A 24109-nucleotide genomic window follows, 5' to 3' on the forward strand; every position below is an offset into this window, starting at 1 on the left:
AAAGGGAAATAAAAATGAAAAAAAATTAATGGACAAATGTAATTTACTTTTTTTTTAAAGAATGTTTTCTTTAATAAATGCCAATTCTCTCATGAAATGTAAAACATCCAAAAAGCTCCAAGTTAAGGGTGCAAATAAAAAAAATGAAAGGCGTCAATAAATATGATGGTAAATGGGAAACCAGCAGCAATACTTATTCGGGGTTGGGACATGCCACTTCTGTCGTTGAAGGGTCGATGAAACAATAAAAGAACATAACCATTCTTATATCACTTGAGATACATTTCATATTTTGCTTAAATGGGCTTATTACCTGCTCGCCTTTTACTAGTTACCTACTGAGACAGCTGGTTGGAGGGAGAGCATGCCTAATACAAGGCACAAGAAAATGACAATTTGAAACCTTCTGCAGGAACAGAGCCCTAGTGAGACCACACCTGGAGTAATGTGTGCAGTTTTGGTCCCCTAATTTGAGGAAGTGACATTCTTGCTATTGAGGGAGTGCAGCATAGGTTTACAAGGTTAATTCCCGGGATGGCGGGACTGTCATATGCTGAGGGTATGGAGCAGCTGGGGTTGTACACTCTGGAGTTTAGAAGGATGAGAGGTATCTCATTGAATCATATAAGATTGTTAAGAGCTTGGACACGCTAGAGGCAGGAAACATGTTCCCGATGTTAGGGGAGTCGAGAACCAGGGGCCACAGTTTAAGAATAAGGAGTAAGCCATTTAGAGCGGAGACGAGGAAACACTTTTTCTCAGAGTGGTGAGTCTGTGGAATTCTCTGCCTCAAAGGGTGGTGGGGGCAGGTTATCTGGATGCTTTCAAGAGAGAGGTTGATAGGGCTCTTAAAAATAGCGGAGTCAGGGGATATGGGGAGAAGGCAGGAACGGGGTACTGATTGGGGATGATCAGCCATGATCACATTGAACACAAATGGCCTACACCTGCAACTATTGTCTATTGAAACTTGAACATACAGCCAGGACTTATGAGACATTATATGGGAGTGGATGGCATTCGCCATATTAACTGTTAACTTGTTTAGCAGTTCATTCAGAAAACTGTCACTCTGATAATTAATCTAAAAGTTAACAATATTAATCCAGAAATCTCATGGAGTTTTTACAATCATCTATAGGATTATTAAGCAAGAGACAACGTGCTGAAAGAACTCAGCATGTCAGGCAGCACCTGAGGAGAGAATGGACAGATAACATTTTGGATCGAGACTATCAATCTCAAAGGGCCTTGACCCGAAATGTTGTGTGTCCATTCCTTCCATAGATACTGGCTGATCTGAGTTTCTCCAGCATTTGTTTTTTGCTCAAGATTCCAGCATCTGCAGTTTCTTGCATCTCTGTGGGGAAAAGTCGTCGATGTTTAAACTCTTAGAAAATAACACAAATGAGCAATAACTTGGAAACAATTCATAAATTATATTCCAACACTGACCTGACTTTGGTGTACTTCTCCAGACTCTGAAGGATATCCATTCCCACATGCAAGTAGAAAGGGTTTTTTGTTGCCTGATATCAAAAGAAAAAACAAACTGCATGTCAATCAAGGGCATCAAATCAATTAACAGTGATTAGCAATAGTACAAATTCAACTGCATAATGTTTAATTCAACAAGTCTGTTTTGTATATAACATATAGATCATTGTCAAACAAAAACACTTCAAAGTTCTAAGGGGACAATTTATAATGGATACCAGTTTGCGTTGTGCTGAGTGTTCGTAATATGGTATTTGGATATTTCAATCAAGTAATACAGACCAAGGAAAACACCCAGAATGGTCTCGCAATGTGAAGACAATCTTGCAAACCACAAGTGAGAAAATATGAAATTTGTAAAAGTCATTTCCAAATGTTTGCAGTGAATAAAAGTCATATAAATTTTCCAACGTTCAGTTACATGGGATCAATGTAAGCAAATTAAGTTCAAGTGCGATCTTAATTCACCATGTATTCAATGAGTGCAGATAGTCTTGAGCTAGGTAGAGGTACTGTACTCTATAGGTGGCATTGTATAGATGGGATCCACGTATATGCTAACATTTAGAAAACAGAGGTAAGAGTGTCCTTTAGGTTGTCCATTTTCCCTTGGACAAAAATGTAGGCGGAATGGCTAGTAATATTGCAGATAACACAAAAAAAAAAGTTGCAGACAGTGAAGAAGGCTGTCAAAGCACACAGCAAGGTCTACTATCAGTTAGATATGTAGAAAGGAGAAATGGCAGATGGAATTTAATCCGGGCAGATGAGAAGTATTACAGTTTGGAAGGTTAAATGTAAAGGAAAACTATACAGCCAATGACAGAGCTCTTAACAATATTGTTGTACAGAGGGATTTTGGAGGCCCAAGTACATAGCTCCCTTAGTGTAGCAACACTAATAGTGATTAAGAATGCATGATATACTTGGATTAATCAGTCGGGGCATTAAGTATAAGAGTCAAGAAGACACAAAGCAGCTTTACAAAAAATTGGTTGGGCCACATTTGGCGTATTGTGTGCAGTTCTGATCATCCCATTACAGGAAGGATGTAGATGCTTTGTAGAGTGTGTGGAAGAGGTTTATCAGGATGCTGCCTGGATTTGAGAGTATTTGCTACAAGGAAAGATTGGACAACCTGAATTGTTTTCGCTGGATTATTGAGACTGAAGGGAGAATGGTTTTAACTGGAGTATTGAGACTGAAGGGAGAATAGTTTACAGAATGAGAGGCATAGATGGTAGACAGTGAGAATGGTTCTTCTTAGGGTGGAAATGTCAAATACTAGAGAGCAAAGATTTAAGGTGAGAGGGGGAATGTTCAGAGGAGATGTGCGGGATAAGTTAGGTTTTGTCTTACACTGGGAGTGGCAAGTGCCTGAATGCCTAGCTATGGGGGAGGTAGTGAAGCAGATATGAAAGTGATGTTGAAGATCCAGATTCCAAATGAAACATGTTTAACTTTAATACATGGAATTTGCCCTGCTCAAAGTTCCACGGTAGTTGAATCATCGTTAGACAATCTAGAACAAAATTAAAGCACATGAAAAGACCGCCAGGAAAAGATATCATCTTATGGATGTTGCACTTTCACATGAAGAAATCCATGTACATAATAACTCTGTCACTAAAATGACATTGACAGTATTTTTATGAGCTCCAAATGCAGCTAATTCATCAGTCCCCCAAACACACTACTCCAACTCTTTCCAGGAAGGCCTGACATTTATCACCATGCATAAATATCTCAACTTATAAAAACCCCTGATCACTAATCTTATTTGCTCATTACTAGGGGGGAGGGGGGGGGGGGCATAACTTTAACCAGTGCTTTTATTTTGACGTTATGTGTCCGTATGGTGGACCAGCCCCTCTAAAAAGTCAAATTGTTAATACTATATAAAAATTAATATAGTTTACAAAATATTTCTGAAGTAAATTTGGCCGTCAGCTCCTTAAACAGCTACAGTGGCTTGCAAAAGTATTCATACCCCTTGAACTTTTCCACATTTTGTCACGTTACAACCACAAACGTAAATGTATTTTATTGGGATTTTATGTGATAGACCAACACAAAGTGGCGCATAATTGTGAAGTGGAAGGAAAATGATACATGGTTTTAAAATTTTTTTACAAATAAAAAACTGAAAAGTGTGGCGTGCAAAAGTATTCAGCCCCCTTTACTCTGATACCCCTAAATAAAATCCAGTGCAACCAATTGCCTTCAGAAATCACCTAATTAGTAAATAGAGTCCACTTGTGTGTAATCTAATCTCAGTATAAATACAGCTGTTCTGTGAAGGCCTCAGAGGTTTGTTAGAGAACATTAGTGAACAAACAGCATCATGAAGCCCAAGGAACACACCAGACAGGTCAGGGATAAAGTTGTGGAGAAGTTTAAAGCAAGGTTAGGTTATAAAAAAATATCCCAAGCTTTGAACATCTCACGGAGCACTGTTCAATCCATCATCCGAAAATGGAAAGAGTATGGCACAACTGCAAACCTACCAAGACATGGCCGTCCACCTAAACTGACAGGCTGGGCAAGGAGAGGATTGATCAGAGGAGCAGAGGAGCTGCAGAGATCCACAGCTCATGTGGGAGAATCTGTCCACAGGACAACTTTTAGTCGTGCACTCCACAAATCGGGCCTTTATGGAAGAGTGGCAAGAAGAAAGCCATTATTGAAAAAAAGCCATAAGAAGTCCCGTTTGCAGTTTGCCACAAACCATGTGGGGGAGACAGCAAACATGTGGAGGAGGGTGCTCTGGTCAGATGAGACCAAAATTGAAGTTTTTGGCCTAAATGCAAAACGCTATGTGTGGCGGAAAACACTGCACATCACCCTGAACACACCATCCCCACTGTGAAACATGGTGGTGGCAGCATCATGCTGTGGGGATGCTTTTCTTCAGCAGGGACAGGGAAGCTGGTCAGAGTTGATGGGAAGATGGATGGAGCCAAATACAGGGCAATCTTGGAAGAGAACCTGTTAGAGTCTGCAAAAGACTTGAGACTGGGGCGGAGGTTCACCTTCCAGCAGGACAACGACCCTAAACATACAACCAGAGCTACAATGGAATGGTTTAGATCAAAGCATATTCATGTGTTAGAATGGCCCAGTCAAAGTCCAGACCTAAATCCTATTGAGAATCTCTGGCAAGACTTGAAAATTGCTGTTCACAGACGCTCTCCATCCAATCTGACTGAGCTTGAGCTATTTTGCAAAGAAGAATGGGCAAAAATTTCAGTATCTAGATGTGCAAAGCTGGTAGAGACATACTCCAAAAGACTTGCAGCTGTAATTGCAGCGGAAGGTGGTTCTACAAAGTATTGACTCAGGGGGTCTGAGTACTTTTGCACGTCACACTTTTCAGTTTTTTATTTGTAAAACAATTTGAAAACCATGTATCATTTTCCTTCCACTTCACAATTATGCACCACTTTGTGTTGGTCTATCACATAAAATCCCAATAAAATACATTTACGTTTGTGGTTGTAACGTGACAAAATGTGGAAAAGTTCAAGGGGTATGAATACTTTTGCAAGCCACTGTATAAGGATGACGATCCACCATAGGCATCAATGAATGATATGCATACTGGCATCCTTGTGTCTACAAAAAAGCATTGATTTTAACTCTCAGCTCGAAAGGCTACAATTCCCTTCCTAAACCACTCTATTAAACTCATTGCTCCTCCTTTAATACACTCTTTCAAACCTACCTCTGATCTAGCTTCTTGTCCTGAAATGGTTTGGTGTCAAATGTGATTTTGTTTGGTATAGCTTGCACAGGTCAGTAAAAGTAGATTTTCAAGTGCAGGCCATTGTTATTGTTCTCTTCTTCTGAAGATGAGAGAAGGATGTTTCATAGGAAACTACTTTGAGACAATGAGAGAAAACTTGATTGCCCAGGATTTCAGCGGGTCCACTTGTTGTTAAAGATCTCCCGTGCTGGAGTACATTCAACACTATTGGGCTAACGTTAAAATGAAGCCCAAATACTGCTCTGTATAGGAGCAATTTTATTATACTCAGTCAAACAGAAAGTTCTAAGGAGCGAGGTGAGATTTGACATGGCATAACCGGTGATCATAAAGGGGATTTTGAACAGACCAAAGGAATTCTGGTTAATCACTATGAAGTAATATTACATTACTGGTATCGTACCTGATACAATAGATAAGTCGACTCAACTAATTCAGGCCTCAGTGGGTAAAACATTATATCAGGTGCTTGAAGCTGCCAGTTATATCGTTCTGGAAGAGCCCCGTACCGTTTCCATATGGCATAATAGAATGCATGAAGGCAAATAGCATCTTCTACATCACCTGTCAAAACCTAAAATAAAAAAATCTTTAGATTTAAAAATCCATACTTTGAAAAATTATAAAATGTCTCGAAGAATGGACATTTTGTAAGTAATACATATACCTGAAGACCGGGGAAAAAGGCCTGTAGTGAATCAATCCATGTATTCATCAGTTGGCCGTTCAGCATATTCACATTAACATAAAGCGGAGGATCTCCCTCTCCCTCATTACACGCTTCACGCCTGTATGTTCAGAAATATTGATACAAATTTAAAACTGCAATCTATCAGTTGTCAAACTAAAGCTGGAGCATTTTGTTTCAAATGTTTCATTGTGCAAATAAATATGACCACTTCATCAAATATCAGCACAGGCAGCTACATTAGCTCATCACATGGGTAGATCAGCAATATATCATGCAGTAATTTTTTGTATACTTTGAAAAACGGAGACAAAAATGGCGGATTGGCACATTCTGATCTAAAGACCAAAGTTGTAAATATAGCACGCATTGAACAGCAAAATCACGAGGTAGTCTAAATCTACTATCAATCCCATCTTTGTTCCTCATAATTTTTGCATACCTGTTTAGGCCCCCCTCAGCCTAGTCCATTCTAGGCGAATGAACATTTGGGATTCAAATAAATTGCTAATTTATTATTCCATCTGAAGTCACAACTGGTCCCTGAAAATACTGCTAATGGATCATGTTAATGTTTAAGAATTGATTGATTGATTGAAAGAGAAAGCATGGCCCACAGATCAGTCCACACTAACCATCAATCATGCATTCACACTAGTTCTATATTATTCCATTTTCACATCCACTCCCTGCACACATACTGACCAATTAACCTACAAACCCACACATCTTTGGAATGTGGGCGGAAACCGTCACGGTCACAGGGAGAACCCATCAGGACCAAACCCAGGTTTCTGGTGATGGGAAACAGCAGCTCTACCAGCTGCACCACTGTGTTGCCCTAAGAAACCACATACAAATCAGGAAGCCAGGTCTCAGATATTGTTGTGCAGAGATCCTGACAGGCTTCAACATCAGGAAAAACTGGGGATGAATGTTTATTGAAAATGACTAGCATTTTTAAATACCTCTGTCTCAGTGTAATGCTAAGAGATTCGAGCAAGACGGGGCCTCACTTGGGAGTCCAATAACAAGAACTGTTATTATCTGTCATTGATATGGCACCATCTCACATACAGTCCAGGACTTGCTTTCATTTGAAGAGGTGAATGACAAGTTTACACAGGAGGATTTACCCAATTCGCGGAGATAGAGGATTAGGGAAAAGACACAAATTAGACAGCAGGAATAGATTAGCAGACTGTTAACAGTGGAGTGACTAATGATCAGAAATAGGTCCTCAGGTCCTTTCAACAAAATGTATTAAAAGGTAGTGCAAGCCATCGCAGATGCCACAAAGCCTGCAGACTGTGAAAAGGAAACCATGCCTCATCAGTATAGGCACGTTAAGCAGATTGGCATGAATCCAGAGTAACATGGGAGAATGATTATATGCACAATGAACAGGAAAAACATTTTAAGTTACTTAAGGGACTAGTAAAGGTTGTAGTACAAAGGGATCCAGTGCCATTCCACGATGTATGGAACATGGGTAGATCAGTGAAGTTTTTGTACTGATTCTGCTTTCATCACCGTTCTCATAATGAACCAATATTACTAAAACTCACATCGCGTGTGTGTGTGTGTGTGTGTGTGTGTGTGTGTGTGTGTGTGTGTGTGTGTGTGTGTGTGTGTGTGTGTGTGTGTGTGTGTGTGTGTGTGCGCGAGTGCACGGTTGGGGGCTATGGGTGAGCGGTGCAATACTGCTTTGGAGGAACGGGTTGCTTTGGGGGAATGGGCGAGTGGTGGAACATTGTGTTGGGGAACGGGTTGCGTTGGGGGACCAGGCCTCCCATGTGACAGGGACCCAGCGGGTCCCACTTGGTCTAGTGAACCAATAAAATTCAAGAAAATTTGCAGATATAACATGAATTATTATAACATGAATTACTACTGCAGTGAAATCTGTTATGAACAATCTGTTATCACATTTTATGCATAAAATTAAAAATATTCAAATCAAGATTTCTTGCAGCAAAACAGTAATTGTCCCCAAAACGCTCAGAATACATGGGATATCCTACCCTCTTCTCAGATGATTTTGAATGCTCTCATATGCAGCATTAAACATCTCCAGGTCTTCGCTTTCTCCAAACAATATGTAGGATTTCAGAAGATACTCATAGAAAGAGTCCATTCCTGCTCCCAAGCCACTCTGTTTCCCAACCCATTGTCCAGTCTGAATATTTACCACATTCCCTGTGTAAAAGATGACAGCAAACTGAATGTCAAGGTATTCAAGTATACATATCTAAATAGATACAAAAAATATATAACAATTCCACAGGATGGCGCACCTGAGATCTTAAAAGATTACTGGCCATGCTACATGACCTATGTAGAGCTAACACCAACTTGGTTATGAAATAGAGCCTTAGACAAAAGTAAACTACAGAAATAGTCAATATCAATTCAATCAAATGACGCGACTGAATGTCGTAAGGATTGTATGTATTGTCTTATTCCTCTTTCTGTTATATGTACTCATTCAGTTTCAAGGTCTCTGAGAACTGAGCGCAATAATCCTTATACAATGCTGGTCTCATCCTTCCCAAGGTATGCTTGTTTATTATTCTCATTTTTAGTGTATTGTTTAGCAAACTATCCTTAGTGAAATATATTAAGTGGAATAGGAGGTGCTATTCTTCCAGTTTGCTTGTGGCTTAACTCTGGCAATGGTGGAGGGCAAGGACAGAAAGATTGGTATGGGAAGGGAAATTAAAATGGTTAGAAACCTGGAACTCCAACAGGTCTTGGTGGACATAGTCAAGTATTCAATGAAACGGTTGCCAAGTCCATGCTTGGTCTCGCCAATGTAAATAGTATTTTACGATGATTCTCTGCCTCTCTCTTAGGCTGTGCATATTCTCAAAAACAGCTCCGTTCTGCCAAGCAGTGGAACATTAAGGGGACACAGAGTCAATCTATTTTGTTTGGATATGGATTACCAACCGGTAATCAAACAGACCTTGGCTAAGGTAGACGGTGACTTACTTACTGCAGAAGATCCTATATGAACAGGAGTGAAAAAGACCTGGATGGCAACAAGGCAGTACAACACAAATAAACATGACAAAAGTGTAGGAAGCACTCAATTAGATTTCTAAGCCAGTTTTGGGTGGCAACAGCAGTAGCAAATGGTGGAAAAGAGGCCTGAAAAGGGTGTAAACAAAAAGAGCTCTCCAGACTGAAACTTGCATTCTGTAGAATAATTTCCAATTAAAGAAGGTTTAAAAAAAATAATCTTAAGCGCATCACAAATGCATATACGCAAAAAATATTGATAATTGATACTGTAACAAGATAAAATGGTTATCACTTTTTATTAACACTATAGTTTATTCTTAAATGTAGTTATTAGCATCCACCAGCCTTAATTTGCTGCCGAAGTCAACAATGCAACTGACACATTAAAAAAGGTGATCCTTAAAAATTGCTCAGTCACTTCTGGTATTCAAACAATGAAAAGATGCCAAACAGTCCTTTAATCCCCTGCACAAACAGCAATTTGATTCTAAAACAGTTCCACATTTAGAAAGATTGACAAAAATGTTGTATTAGACTAGCATTTATTTTGATTTATATAATGAAGATATTGCAGTTTTGCAGGTAATGCATTACATACCTAGGAGTCCCGTCTCATCACTTCTCAGCTTCCAGAGAGCTCTCACTGCTTGGCGAGCTACCCACTCAAATGTAGAATCCCCAATGAGGCGACTGAGGATTCCAAACTCCACAAGCAGAGAACCAGCTCCAGCAGTGCATGTTTCATTAAGACAAGTAGAAGGCACTCCCTTCTTTAGATTCACCTAAATCATTTTTTTTTTAAAGGAAAAAAAACACTAAATTACTCTTTACCAAGATGAAACATAAATTAAATCAAGAAAACGTTTTAAAAAATTTTTTTTAATCTGCATCTGGGTAAAATTGGAAATGAAAACAAAGACTGAAAATATTAGTTAGTTATTATCCGCAGTAGATAATGTTTTAATGTTACTGTCTGTTTTTTTTCTCTCTCTCGCTCCAAACTTCGACCATCAACCTGCTCTTTTTTTATATCTAAAGGTAGATAGAGCCTTCACTTCACTGTCAAAATCAGCACAGTTCTAAACATTACAGATATTTTTGTTCTCTTCATCCTGTATTATAGTTATATTAAACGCAGGATCGCCTCATTTTGTGAAATAGTAACTTTAAGCATCTTTCTTGAGTCAATCTAAAAAACGATAATGATGTCCAAAAGCCACGTCAGTTCTTTGAAGGGTTGTTCCAGTAATTTACAAGCTCTCTATAACTTGTCTTCATTTCTGTTCTCTAATCCAACTATTTTCACCACCCAACAAACAAAAATCAAGATTGTCAAGTCGTGGTTTTGTCAATCTGACCTCGGTGGCATCTAATATTGAAAAAAAAAGCTCATATTCCAAGTGCAACCAATACAGCATCTCAACATATTTGTACTCAATAAATCCATAAGCCCTTTAGTTTTACAGCTTTTAGCAGTTCTAACAAACACACCATTTATAAATGAAGCATGTCACATACCCTTGGATGAGGAATGCCAGTTTTGGTGTTTTCAAACGCTGGCAACAATCTCACAGCCAAATCACGAGCTAGGTGAAGCAACTCATCATCGTAACCCTCTGGAGCCATGTTTCCAAATGGCTGAGCAGGATCCATTATGATCATGTGAGCAGAAAGCAGGCTTCCTAAAATCCTAGTTTAACAACCATATTGTTAAAACAATGCCAAAAATAAGAGTTATGAGGAAATGGGGAGATAGGTCAATGTTACCTTGTGCTTGTAATCAAGATTAAAATTTAAACAAAAAATTATGAATATTTATCACTACAGAAGGATGTTTGATGAGGGAAATTCCCTTCCAACAATTGGCTGATCATCCCCACTCAGTATCCCGTTCCTGCCTTCTCCCCATATCCACTGACTCCGCTATCTTTAAGAGTCCTATCTAGCTCTCTCTTGAATGTATCCAGAGAACCGGCCTCCACCGCCCTCTGAGGCAGAGAATTCCACAGACTCACCACTCTCGGTGAGGAAAAAGTGTTTCTTCGTCTCCGTTTTAAATGTCTAACCCCTTATTCTTAAACTGTGGCCCCTGGTTCTGGACTCACCCAACATCGGGAACACGTTTCCTGCCTCTAGCGTGTCCAAACCCTTAACAATCTTATATGTTTCAATAAGATCTCCTCTCATCCTACCAAACTCCAGAGTGTACAAGCCCAGCCGCTCCATTCTCTCAGCATATGACAGTCCCGCCATCCCAGGTATTATTAACTTGTAACCTAAGCTGCAGTCCCTCAATAGCAAGAATGTTCTTCCACAAATTAGGGGACCAAAACTGCACACAATACTCCAGGTGTGGTCTCACTAGTGCCCTGTACAACTGCAGAAGGGCCTCTTTGCTCCTATACTCGACTCCTCGTGTTATAAAGGCCAACATGCCATTCGCTTTCTTCATTGCCTGCTGTACCTGCATGCATTCCCGAAAGCAATACTCCCTCGCTCCTGGCAGAGAGGGGGCGGGAGGGGGGCAAAGTGGGAGCTGGGGGGGCAGAGAGCGAGGGGGTAGAGTTTAACAGGTGGGGGTGCACGTCGTCACAGGGGAGGACTGGTTCCCGAACGCAATACGCCCTAGCTCCCGGCTGGTGGCTCCTGACTCCAAATTACATTATGGCAAATTCTCAAAATAGGGAATACCAATTTGGTTTGCATTCAACAATATGCAGTGATTCAGCAGTAACCTAATAGAATAAAATCTTTTAAAATAACTCAATTTAATTCACTGCATAAGATAGCAAATCTACTCCTTATGTTGGGGAAACTAGAATTAGAGGGCATAAAATGAAACTTTATAATGAAATCATAAAAAAGGTTTTTAAATTTACATTGAACTGGAACTTGCTCTCCAAACAAATGTTTGGTCAATTGAAATGTTAAGATTTAAAATGTAGGGATTAAAAGATTTGTGGCTCACCTGATCGTTGCTTCAAAGACTTGCACGGTTGAATCTTTATTAAAGGAGACTGTGGTAATTACAAGCTTCACTGCTCTTTTGAACTCTGAAGCATTGCCCAAAACCTACAAAGTGAAAATAAAAGTTTGATGTTAAAAAAATGCATTCTTAACTAAGGAAGTCTTAAATAAAAATTGTATCCAATGAGTATCCAAATTCTCAAAATAGGACTTCCAAGGACTTCCATCTGTATATATGTATGTAGCGCCGCAGAATTTGTGCACCTATTCCCCCCCCCATCTCCTTTCTGTTTTTTGTTTTTTCTGTTTCTTGTTTTTTGTGCTAAATTGTATGTATGCACTGAGTACGAGCAGCTTTCAGTTTCACTGTACATGTATAGTGACAATAAATGGCATATTCATATTCATATTGCCCTTTACAACCAGGAATTGAAAATGTGCACCAAAACAACCTTTTCTATTACCAAGAATTTTCAGGACAATTCAAAAGATATAGCCATAAATTTCAACAGTAGTTACAAAAAACTGCAGATGCTGGTTCACCAAAGAGAGAGGATACACAATGCTGGAGTAACTCAGCGGGTCAAGGTGCAACCCCAGAGAACATGGATAGACTGTTTTGGGGAGGGCATTTCAGTCTGAAGAAGGATTCCGACCCAAAATGTCGCCTATCCATGTTCTCCAGGGATGCTGCCAGCTCCCTGCTGATTATGCCAGCAATTTATCGCAGCCACAAATTTCCATTGATCAACTCGTTTCCTTGGATTTAAATCCAATTTAACATTGTGCTTGGCATTTCCAGGAGAAAGTATAAAACTAATCAAATTCTGAATTCACAAAGTATAATAAATACAGCTTTAACCTCTAAGCCCACAGGTGAGGATATGAAAGCAAAAACATTAAATGAAGAATACACAAATGCTTGTTTTGGAGGCAGAGGACTTCATAAATGTTAACACATCCGGGGATAGAAAGATATAGGTTTGCTTTTGTTTTCAATCCCCACCGTGAGATGGCCATCCTAAACATGCTGTCAAAGAAAAACTAGATAAATAAAAAAGGGAAGCCACTCAAACATCTTCCAATTATCAGAGTGGTACTGCAGACATCCAGTTTCAAATTTCAATATTATAAATATCAGAGAATTTATATGGTTCAAATGCACACTGGTAGGTGGGAACAAAACAGAAATAGTTAGTTACAGGACTTTGCATAAACAGTAAACGGATACCTTAAGTGCAGAGATTAAGGTTATTTTATATCAATTTATCAATAAATAAAAAAGATACTTTGAGTCATTATACAGACATTGCTATGAGCATTACATTAACCACTTCTGCAATTTTCACCATTGCTACACCAAAATGAAGTTTCAAATTAACCTAACGCAAATTAACTTGTCTATTTTGCTTTCTGTCGCAGACTTCTCAGCTCTGCAATGACAAATTCACGTTGTGAAATTCATAAATTTAAAAAAACGATGAAAAATCTAATTGCCATATTTTCTTGCAGGTGGCTTTAATATCAGATGAAATGTGGAGAAATTTAACCTAGGCAGCCCTGTCTCATCAATGTCATACGTAATCCAAAACAATCCAACTCTATGGGGGAGTCCCAACTAAGGATTAATATTTTCAATAACTCAAAATCACCAAAGCCATGAACTTTGCATGTTCAGCTATGATATGAAAATAAGCTATGTTAATGACAACCACCAGTTAGGAAGAGTTATGATTGTAATAAGCAAGTACAAATTTTAGAAACTTAAAAAGCAAACCTCAGGTGTGTGATCAACATCTAAACATAAACATTTAAAAAGCAAGACATACTTTGACACATTAGTTAAATGTTAACCATTTTACCTGTGGAGGATTTCTGGTCAATTATGTTGAGACACAACATATTACTCTTTCACAAGTTTCTCTTTCACATTAAATTTTAAAATAGTAGAACCAGATTTCAGAACTGTCATCTTCAGTTATAAAAGATGCAATTTTCTATCTTGGTTCCTTTGCAGTTATTTGCCTGACACAGCCTTATCTCTCAGGTGACTGCCTCACATTTGAGAAACAGATCAGGAAGTAAATAGAAAGTGTTTGGAGATTAGTTGCCATCAGCACCTTTACTTACCAAAATGTAAGGCTTGACCACACCATATCCTCCTCCCCGCCAAACTCCGCCACCAGAGTGACATACAAACTTCTGAATCACTGAATCAGATGGCTGCTGATTCACTTCTAAGTCATAACCTCTTCACCTAAATCTAGGGTCCACTCGAGATTACCACCATCAGATGGTATTGATTTATTAGCATGTGTACTGAGATACTTTGTGAAAAACGTTGTTTTGACAGCTATTCGGGCAATCACACCTATATATGTACAGGTGGTGTAAAAGAGAAAATTAACAGTGCGGAAGATTTGTGTCATAGCTACAGAGGAATTGTGAATAGAAAAAAGGGGACATGGGCATAACAAGGCAGATCCAAAAACCAAGAATTAGCATTGAGAGGTCCATTCAAGAATCTGATAACAGCAGGGAGGAAGCCGATCCTAAATCTGGTAGACATGGCAAAAAAAGTCCCCCTTTGATCTTTCAGGTGGAGAAAAAAAGATCACATGGCACTTTGGAAGGCCAACTGGGATCCTGCATATCCTGCAGCCGGTGCACAGCAAACTACTACAAACGACATTAGACCATTTAGTATAATAAGTAAAGGTAATCATTGGGCAACTTTACATTAATAAATGGGTCCAATGTCGTTTGTAGTAGTTAGCTGTGCACAAACTGGCCATGTTCAACGGTGATTGTACTTCAACTGTATAATTAATTCTTAGGTTGTGAAAACGCAAAACAGTTGAAACAATGCCTATTTGCATATTCCAAATTCAAGCTGTTGCAGCTCAAACCATCCGCTGAAACCGTTTAGGCCTTTTCGAACTAGCATTTCTCCATAACACTGCACATACTCTGGCATAGGACTGCTGAAATAAAATGTGATGACATTTTATTTGGTTCCTGACAACGGTTCTAGGTAAATTTACCCCACTAAAAAACTACATCCAATAAATAAAGCGATTTATTCTACACATTGCAGATTAGAATCCCAACAAATCTTTATATAGTAAATCTCCCTTCACACTAATCACCAGTAATTTGCCGAGGCCTCAGGTAGACACTTACCCTCAACCGCTGCTGCTCACTAACCGGCTGCTTCTAATGCTCAGGTTGGAGCCCTGCCACTCCAGTAAGCTGGATTACCAGGCATCACAATATAACTATCGTGGTCAGTTATTCCCCCCTTTGGCTCTCCAATCTGATGGTCACTGCATCAATTTGAAAGCAATCCTACAACCCAAGAAAGACACAAAAAGAAAAAAAAAATCCAAGATATTGGTGTCACATCATTGAAGAAGCATGATGGGTAGCCCTGGCAATTTTTTTCTTTGTACACAAATGTAGATTAATGAGTTTCACCTATGATGTTTCTATTGAAAAAATTGACGGTAGTTCCATGAAAATTTACATTTCAACTTCATCATGAAATCATAACCAAAGCTATCAAAATTTAAGTTAAAAAAGACAAAAATTAAAGGCTCTTTATTCTTATGTATCCCCGATAAGATAAATGACAAAAAAACATTTAGAAAAAATAATTAATGATCAGTTGCAGGAGTTTAGTATAATGAAAGAAAATTGTTGATCCCAAAAAGAACCAATCGCATCACAATGGGTGCGGCACTGAGTACAAACTCAGCAAACACTTCAGTCGTCAGACATTGAGAATGCCACAAACTTATTTTATGGGTGTAAGAATTAAATCATTGAACAAGTATCAGGGTATTACTTAAGCAATGCAGTTTCAGCAGAGATACAGAATAAAGAACCCATGGTGATAGAAAAGTCTGATTATACTTAAATGAAAGTGTACTCTATGTAATTAGTTTAATAGATCACAATTGTTTATCTGCACAATTCCAAAGCAGTTTAAAATCAATCACCCATTGCCACGCTGAAATGGGCAGTTTCCAATTGCCAATGTGGCAGATGTCATGGATTAACTTCTCTTTCCCAACTTTGATCTTTTTTTAAACTATTGTACACCTGGTGGTGTTGCTATCACATAACAAGAGCATCAAACGTGATGAAAGATCGTCAGCCCAAAACATTACCTCTGCTCTCTTCACAGATACTATCTGATTTGTACGCTTCCAACGTGTTCCATAATTTGTTCACATTTCAGAAAGCACTTTATGCTTGCAATTAATGTATCAACAGATGATCATAGATTGAATACAAACAATTATGGAATCGTCCATGTTTTCAGGAAACATTGTATAACATTGCAGACAGGTCTAAATATTACAAGTTAAAAAAAAGGTTAGCTGGGTTATTGACTGGAGAAAAATTCCATCTAGGCAAATATATTTTTATTGGGGATTTCTATGTGAAAGATTCGAAAATAAAACAGGTCCAGAAAAACTGCTTTTAATAGTCGCCATGTCAATTTCCAGGTGCATCTTCCCACATACTGTCTTACAGTTGAAAGTTGCTCAGTTGTTCATACCAGACATTACAACCATGCTGATTCAAGACTATGGTGTCAATTCTCAGATCTGCTCTGTAAAGCAGCTGAAGTCAGAAATATAAACCACTTGCCTTGCAGCCGAAACTGGGAGGATAGGATAACAAAAATTAGTTACTGCAGTCGGATAAAGAGTCTATCATAAAATAGAGCTAAACATATACACCAGTTTCATAGTCAATTTCCAACTGATAAATATCCATGCATATCCAAGCATACATATGGTTAATTTACTGAAGTTGCTCCTAATCTTATAATATTTTGTAATAACCCTAAATATTCAACATCTACAGGTTCAACAGGAATATGAATGAGTCATAGCAAAAATACTACCATTATAACTACTGGTAAAGAAAATATTTAGAACCCTTACAATAATCAATAGCTCCTGTAAAATGCACCAGGTTTGCAATCATTCCATTTCTTGGCATCAAATATTGCAGAACAAAATATGAAATTATAGTCTTTTTAACATTAATTATCAGTACTAAATGGCCGTATTGAGATTAACTCACATATTGATACAAACCTAGAAATTCTAAGAAGTTAAATTAATTTAATGAACAGATAAAGGTCAACTCTGCGATTTTTCCTTTCTGTAAGACCTAAACTGGTGCGTTTTTGCTCCACCCAACCATTATGGCTTGCACCATGTACTTATCAGTCACACTTTATTCGCCAAGTACGTTTTGCAACATACGAGGAATTTCACTGGCCAGGTCAGTCATACAATTAAAAGCAACAGATCACTCAAAAACACATTTTAACATGAACATCCACCACAGTGACTCCTACACATTCCTCACTGTGATGAAAGGCGAAATAAAGTTCAAATCTCTTCCTTTTGTTCTTCCTCGGTCAGGGGCCTCGAGCCCTCTGTTGACAGGACGATCTTGACTCCCGTAGCCGGCGGTGTTCGGGCCCTCCGCGTCAAGGCGATTAAGCTCCCGCTTCGGGGGGATTGTCAGCCCCCCTGCGCCGGGCGATCGGACCTCGCGTCGGGGCTGGTCGAACCTTCCGCGGCGTTGGAGTTCCCGACTAGCCTCTCCCGAGACTCCAAGCCCTTGTTGGTAAGTCCACGGTGATCCCAGGCAAGGGATCAGCTCCGATGTTAAAGTCCACGCCCTGCGTGGGGCTCACAACATTCCGAGGAGGCTTTCAGCTCCAGCGATATTAGGCTGCAGAGCCCGGAGAATGTGATCCAAAAATTGATCACATCTCCAGGAATGTAAGAAACTTGAAAAAAAGTTTCCCGCGATCCCCTCCCCCCACATAAAACATACCAAAGAACATTAAAACAAAACTTTAAACAAACTAAAAATAACAAAAAGAAAGAAAAAATGAACAGACTGCCGGCAGGGCTGCCATCTCCCCCGGCCCCCTTATGTTATGTTTCCAGCATTATTTTAGCCATTGCTAACTCCAATTGAAAATATTACGAGCCTACAAGTATTTAAGCTACTGAAAACATATTTTACATATGTGGAACTTCGTCACAGAGAAACAAAGCAGGATTCTGCAATTTTATTTTTTTTATTCAAACAATAAACGCCTTTTAATTCAATCACCTTCATAGAATTGGCAAAGTCAACTGTCATGCAAAAAAACATGATGATGATGATCCATATTGATCTGCATCCAACTTAACTTTCCAATACAAGGCAAAAACAAAAAAGGCTCCAAGTACTCAACTGGTCAAGTTGAGTACTTGGAGCCTTTGGAGAGAGCAACAACAAATATTTCAGACTGAGCACATTTTACCAGATGAAACATTGTTTTCCTCTCTACAAATGCTGCCTGAACTGCTCAGTGTTTCTATTATATATTTTTATAGATTTCCAGCATGTTTTTTTTTTTTTTCCTATTTACAGATGATATTGTATGAAAAGGGATTTCCATACATTTCCAAAATTATGTACGAAATATTTTTGAAAAACAGAAAAACATGCACAATGGTGAACATAATAGAAAGCCCCACAGAGCAAAATAATTATTAAATCAAACATCTTTCACTCACCGCTAGTGTATCAAGTGCATCGATCAGTGTTAAAGAATAGTTCCCAAGGACATCATTAATGTTTATGTTTGAACTAGAAGGAAATCAAAATCAATTACAAGTTCCAAAACCAAATTAACTCAAATTGGGATCAGAAGAGAACTACATATTATATCAAATGTTGATTAAGGGAGATAACAAAATCATAATCACACCTCCCTGCTTGAATTTTTGTGATGAAGATCTTGCAGTCTCCATTCTATTCCATTTGTTTACAGAACCATTTATAAATTAGAAAGGTATTAAATAATTGCATTAATTCAATTTTTTTCGTCTAGCTACACAAATGCATTGGCAGATACTTCACAGATTGGGCAGGGAGGGGGAGTTGGGAACATGGTTCGTGAGGTAAGGGAGCGGAACAAAAGCTCAAATGCTTCCTTCTTTTCTGCAGCACAACTGCTGAAGAATTGGCAGAGCTTTTCACTGTAGCTGTCTGACACAATTGCTTTACAGAAATATATGGCAGCCTGAAATTTGGTTTTCAAGTTGTGATACAAGGTCACAATAATTATTTTTGCTCTGTGGTAACATTCCAGTTGAGGCCTTTACAGAATTCAATCAGTAACGCAAGAACCAAAATAGAAAATATTGAAAAACATAAAATCATGCTAGAGTTCAAGCAAATTATCAATTCAAAGATGTGAATCATTCTTCAAAAGGGTTCTGATAAAGGGTCCACACAGGAGACGTTAACTCACATAATCATTCCACAGATGCTGACTAACTTATTTAATGTTTCCAACATCTCCTGTTGTTACACTTCATACTGGCGGCTGCATTTGTAAATCATTCTCATTGTTTTCTTGTCCATGAAGCATTATTGCCATCCAATAACTTATGTAGTAATGATTGTAATTCCCCCCACAACAAAAATGAGTATCTGCTCAAGGAAAGAAATAGCATTCTATAGTTCATGAACGTACTTTAAACAGTTAAACATTCTACATTCGCCCCATGCACACGAAATATTAATTTGGCTATCAATATATATTTATTGCTGCAGTAATTATATTAATGAGCAAAACCTTCAAATGGAGATGTATTTATAGCTCAGGATAATAACGTAAAATTTTAACAGTAAATAAAGAGGTTTTTTTCCTGGTGCTCCGACCCTGAATTTTATGCCGAATACCAAGCACAGAATTGAACTATAAACTAATGTCAGCGTTTATGCCCAACAAGAGCATGCTCCTACATCACTTCACCTAACTCAGTGAACTCTCATTTATCCTGTGACATTCCATAATGATCCCTTATAATTATTATTTATTTTGATCATATGGCCTTTTAGTCAACTTAAACCTTAAAACATATCTATTGGAACTTTGTGGGGGGAGGAGAAAATAAGAAAGAATGCCATTCACTGTTAAACTGCAGCCTCCACATCGCCGATTATGAATGGATTCCGAGTTTAGACATCCAAAAGTCACTTTTGTTCATAAATCAGAAAATCACAAACATTAAATATGGTAACCATACAGCCACGGTATTGTAATGAATGGGTTAGAAAGGGTCAATTAACATGAACATTTGTCATCCTGCCTAGTTACCAAGTAGAATTTCCCATTCAGCAGCTGGTATTAATGGGTTTCAGGAGTCAGTCGATGAAATGTTATTTTTAAGAATATTGTTGCACAAGTTTCAAGTGCTTTTTAATGACCAAAGCAACTATCTTATGTAGGATATGTCAGTGAAACTGGTAGACTTTGGTTCTCAGGTGATAGTGGTGTCTGGTTACAGCAGGAAGATAACATGTGAACCGTTATTTTTCAAGATTGGTATTGAATTTATGACAGCTCATTCCTATGTGCAGGTGTTTTTTTTATTCGGACTTTCATAACGTGCGGACAGCCTCCAGAGGACTAGAATATATTTATTACAGATATTATTTCAGATAATACACTGCAAAATGACATTTGATGATTTGTATTTCCACTTGCTCAACTTTAAAATAGATCAACACAGCAAAAAACTGCATTGGAAGAAATTTCGGCATTCACGATGTTGAATAAAATTCCGATTTTTACGAAAACAAGTGAATTATTTTCCATTTTTGCGTGTGTATATTAAAAATAATTTCACTGTGTACTGCACAAAATCTGTGCTGTAAATATTTGTTCTCACAATGCTCCTAGCACAGTCAATTTACATTTAGCTTTGGGATTTCATTTGAATATATGAACAAATTTGCATTTTTATTTTTCAAATGATGTCGTATGTAATCAATGAAGTGGCCATGAAAACTAAACTGAACGTTGAGTTTTACTAACCACAAAATAAACAGTATCAGTGTCAACTGAATAGCAAAGCTATACATAAAGTGCTGGAGTAACTCAGTAGGTCAGGCAGCATATCTGGAAAACATGGATAGTTGATATTTCAGGCCAGGACCCTTCTTCCTGACCCAAAGTACCGCCTGCCCAGGCTCTCCAGAGACGATTCCGCTGAGTTACTCCTGCACTTTGTGTCTTCTTTTTGTAAACCAACATCTGCAGATCCTTGTTTGAGGTCCTTCAGCCCAACAGAGTTCACCCGTACACTAGTTCTACCAAACACACGAGGGGTAATGTACAGAAGTCAATTAACCTACAAACCCACACGTCTTTGGAATATGGGAAGAAACCATAGTACCTGGAGAAAACCCCTAATTCCATACACGCAGCATCAAATCCGGCTTTGCCCAAGGAAAGGGCACTACTGTCCTATTCAGGAATATTTTAATCATTGAGAAGCATTCATTAGTCACATCACAACCATTAATATACGACCAGTCATGGTGGCGCTGTGGAATTGCTGCCTTACAGCAAAATGCTGCGCCAGAGACCCAGGTTCGATCCCAACTACGGGTGCTGTCTGTATGGAGCTTGTGCATTCTCCCCGTGATCTGCGTGGGTTTTCTCCGAGATCTTCGGTTTCCTCCCACACTCCAAAGATGGACAGGTTTGTAGGTTAATTGGCTTGATAAAATGTAAAAAATTGTCCAGTGCTGAGTGATGTTCTACCCAGAGCTTTTCAGCGTACTACATCCAGATCAATGCCATTTAGCCACCCTTATCCCTACCTAGTCTACTGATCATTCCCATTTAATTGCAATTCAACCAACCTTGCTTCTGCAAATACCCGCCTCCCAATTTTTCAGCCACCTTACTCGATTCTCACCGTTCTATGCCAAGGTAGCCCCTCACCACCTCTTCAGATCTTCTCAATCTCATCACAGTCCACCTCAGACTCTTAATTCTCTACCTTCTATCTTTTTCCAGCCATAGGCCCACTCCACCCATGCTCCTAAGATGCTATTCACCTCAATCGTCATCTCAACTCCCTGTAGGCTATTAGCCAACTCATCCCCAGAATTCAGCCCACCTCACTGATCTTTCTCACTCCCCAACTTTCCACCCCCCACTGAAGCCCACTTACCAAACCAATCCTTTTTTCACACCGACCTAAATCATCCACCAACATAACCCACATACCCAACATATCTTCCTCATCCTTGCTAATCACATCACCCCTGTCCAACCATCCTCCCTCTCTCCCACCCCACCCCACCTAACCACCCTTTATTCCTCTCACTCCACCCAACCAACTTTCTTCCTGTCTGCCTCGCACTCCATACATCCTCCCTCCAGTCAATCCAACCACTATCTATCCCACCACTCACACACTTTCTACCTAACTACCAGCTTTCCCTCCCTCTCCACTCTATCCAATCGCCCACCCTTCCCTCACTCCACTCTGACCAATCTCCCTCACTCTCTCCACACTCTGCTCAATCGAACCACTGCTTTCAATCCTCCCTCCACTGCTCTACCCAAACTCCTTCCTTCCCTCCCTCCACTATCCAACCACCCAGTCTCCCTCCCTCTTTTTCTCGACCCTCATCCCCCACCCCACCCTCTCCTCTCCTCTCCTCTCCACTCACGGGTTATCCCGGTCAGGTCCCCGGCCCCGACAGTCGATGGGATTGAGTTCGTCCTCAGGGAAAGCGTGCTCCATGTAGTTCTCGTAGCCAAAGTAGAACATGCGAAGGGCGGCCTCCTTCATGCGGCGGCGCTGCGGCTCGGGGAAGGCGCTGTACTTGCGGCTGTACTCCCCGAAACTGTCCAAGAAATTGTAGCCGGTGCCAGCGGGCCTGGTAGCGGGGGGCGGGCGCCTCTTACACACCACCGGGTCCCCAATGGTCAGGGAGTGACCTTCCGCGACCTGGCCCCGCACCCAAGTCTGGTCGAACCATGACGGCTGCTTGGCGGCCTGGGCCTGGTTCTGGGTCTGAGCCTCGGCCTGCCGGACCACACTGAAGCCGAAACGAAAGGGCACGAAGCTCCGGTAGATGCCCATGCTGGGTCCAAAGCCGAAGAGGAGCCATAGCGTGAGGTGGAGGCCCAGCCTCAAGAGCAGGAGGCCCAGCACTATCGAGCGCCATTGCATTATCGGATCAGCGGGGAGACAACGGCATCGCTGGGAGGGCTAGACCCGAGCCGACGGGGAGGCGGACGGACGGACGCCGAGTCCCAGCTCCAGCTCGTCCCGCGTCGCCGACCAGTCCCGCCCTGTCCCCTGGCCCCGCCCCATCCTCACGTCCCGCCCCCACGATGATTGTGCCAAACCCCCGCCGATTGGCCCGTCACCCCGTCAATCTAACCCCCTCTCCCGGCAACTTCCCACCAATGTGAAGTCAGCACGTCCCCGTCGTCATGTAGAGCTGCCGCTCGCCACACCCTTCGGCCCATCCGCCCCCTGCTGATCCTTAAACGTCACCCGCTCCTTCTCTCCACAGATACTGCCTGTCCCGCTGAATTGCTCGGGCATGTTGCGCCTATCTCCATTGTGCACCCACTTACTTGTTCTCTGAAATCTGCACTGCACGTGGCAACGTCCCAATGCTAACGTGTGTTTGATGAAGTGGAAAAGTCCATCAAGCAAAACAAAGGTTGGAGGACAGTTAAGGTTACTTAACATATTTCAAACGTATTTATTTAAATATATTAAACTCTTCGCCCTAGTTTTCACCTCACGTCCTGCAGACCAAATAATCCTTTGGTGATGTCAAACATAAATCATAGAGTATGCAAACAGGTCTATACAAGTATCGACACTAAAAAAGCTGGAGTAACTCAGTGGGACAGGCAGCACCTCTGGAGAGAAGGAATGTGTGACATTTTGGGTCAAGACATCTCAACCCAAAGCGTCACCCATTCCTTCCCTCCAGCCTGTCCCACTGAGTTACTTCAGCTTTTTGTGTGTCTATCTTCAGTTTAAACCAGCATCTGCAGTTCCTTCTTACACACTATACGGGTCCTACCTGCCTATGTTTGGCCCCTATCCCTCTAAACCTGTCCTATCCATGTACCTGTCTAAATGTTTCTTAATCATTCCAATAGTACCGGCCTCAACTGTCTCGTCCGGCAGCTTGTTCCATACATCCACCACCCGTTATTTGGAATAGGTTACACAAAGGGTAGGGCAGCGTGCGTTGGGACAAGGGTGGTTGGTGTATGGAATGAATTTTCAGAAAGTTTT

General features: G+C 40.2%; 1 protein-coding gene across 4 annotated transcripts in view; it reads right to left on the reverse strand.

Annotated features, from left to right (window-relative positions):
- edem1 (ER degradation enhancer, mannosidase alpha-like 1) overlaps positions 1 to 23134 on the reverse strand; it is a 34771-nt gene extending 11637 nt beyond the window's left edge. For all 4 annotated transcript variants that reach the window (XR_008724746.1, XR_008724745.1, XM_055647734.1 and 1 more), the window contains exons 1-9: positions 22512 to 23134; positions 18548 to 18620; positions 11947 to 12050; positions 10497 to 10668; positions 9577 to 9760; positions 7976 to 8150; positions 5931 to 6051; positions 5667 to 5837; positions 1456 to 1529 (exon numbers count right to left, since the gene is read on the reverse strand). Coding sequence is in view for 2 of the 4 variants with exons in the window: in XM_055647734.1 (XP_055503709.1) it covers positions 1456 to 1529; positions 5667 to 5837; positions 5931 to 6051; positions 7976 to 8150; positions 9577 to 9760; positions 10497 to 10668; positions 11947 to 12050; positions 18548 to 18620; positions 22512 to 23017 (1580 nt within the window). In the remaining 2 variants the exon portion in view is untranslated. The remainder of the gene's footprint in view (positions 1 to 1455; positions 1530 to 5666; positions 5838 to 5930; positions 6052 to 7975; positions 8151 to 9576; positions 9761 to 10496; positions 10669 to 11946; positions 12051 to 18547; positions 18621 to 22511) is intronic.
- Between the last annotated feature and the right edge of the window lie 975 nt (positions 23135 to 24109).

Source organism: Leucoraja erinacea, chromosome 16 (assembly GCF_028641065.1).
Source record: "Leucoraja erinacea ecotype New England chromosome 16, Leri_hhj_1, whole genome shotgun sequence".
NCBI classification, from domain to species: domain Eukaryota; kingdom Metazoa; phylum Chordata; class Chondrichthyes; order Rajiformes; family Rajidae; genus Leucoraja; species Leucoraja erinaceus.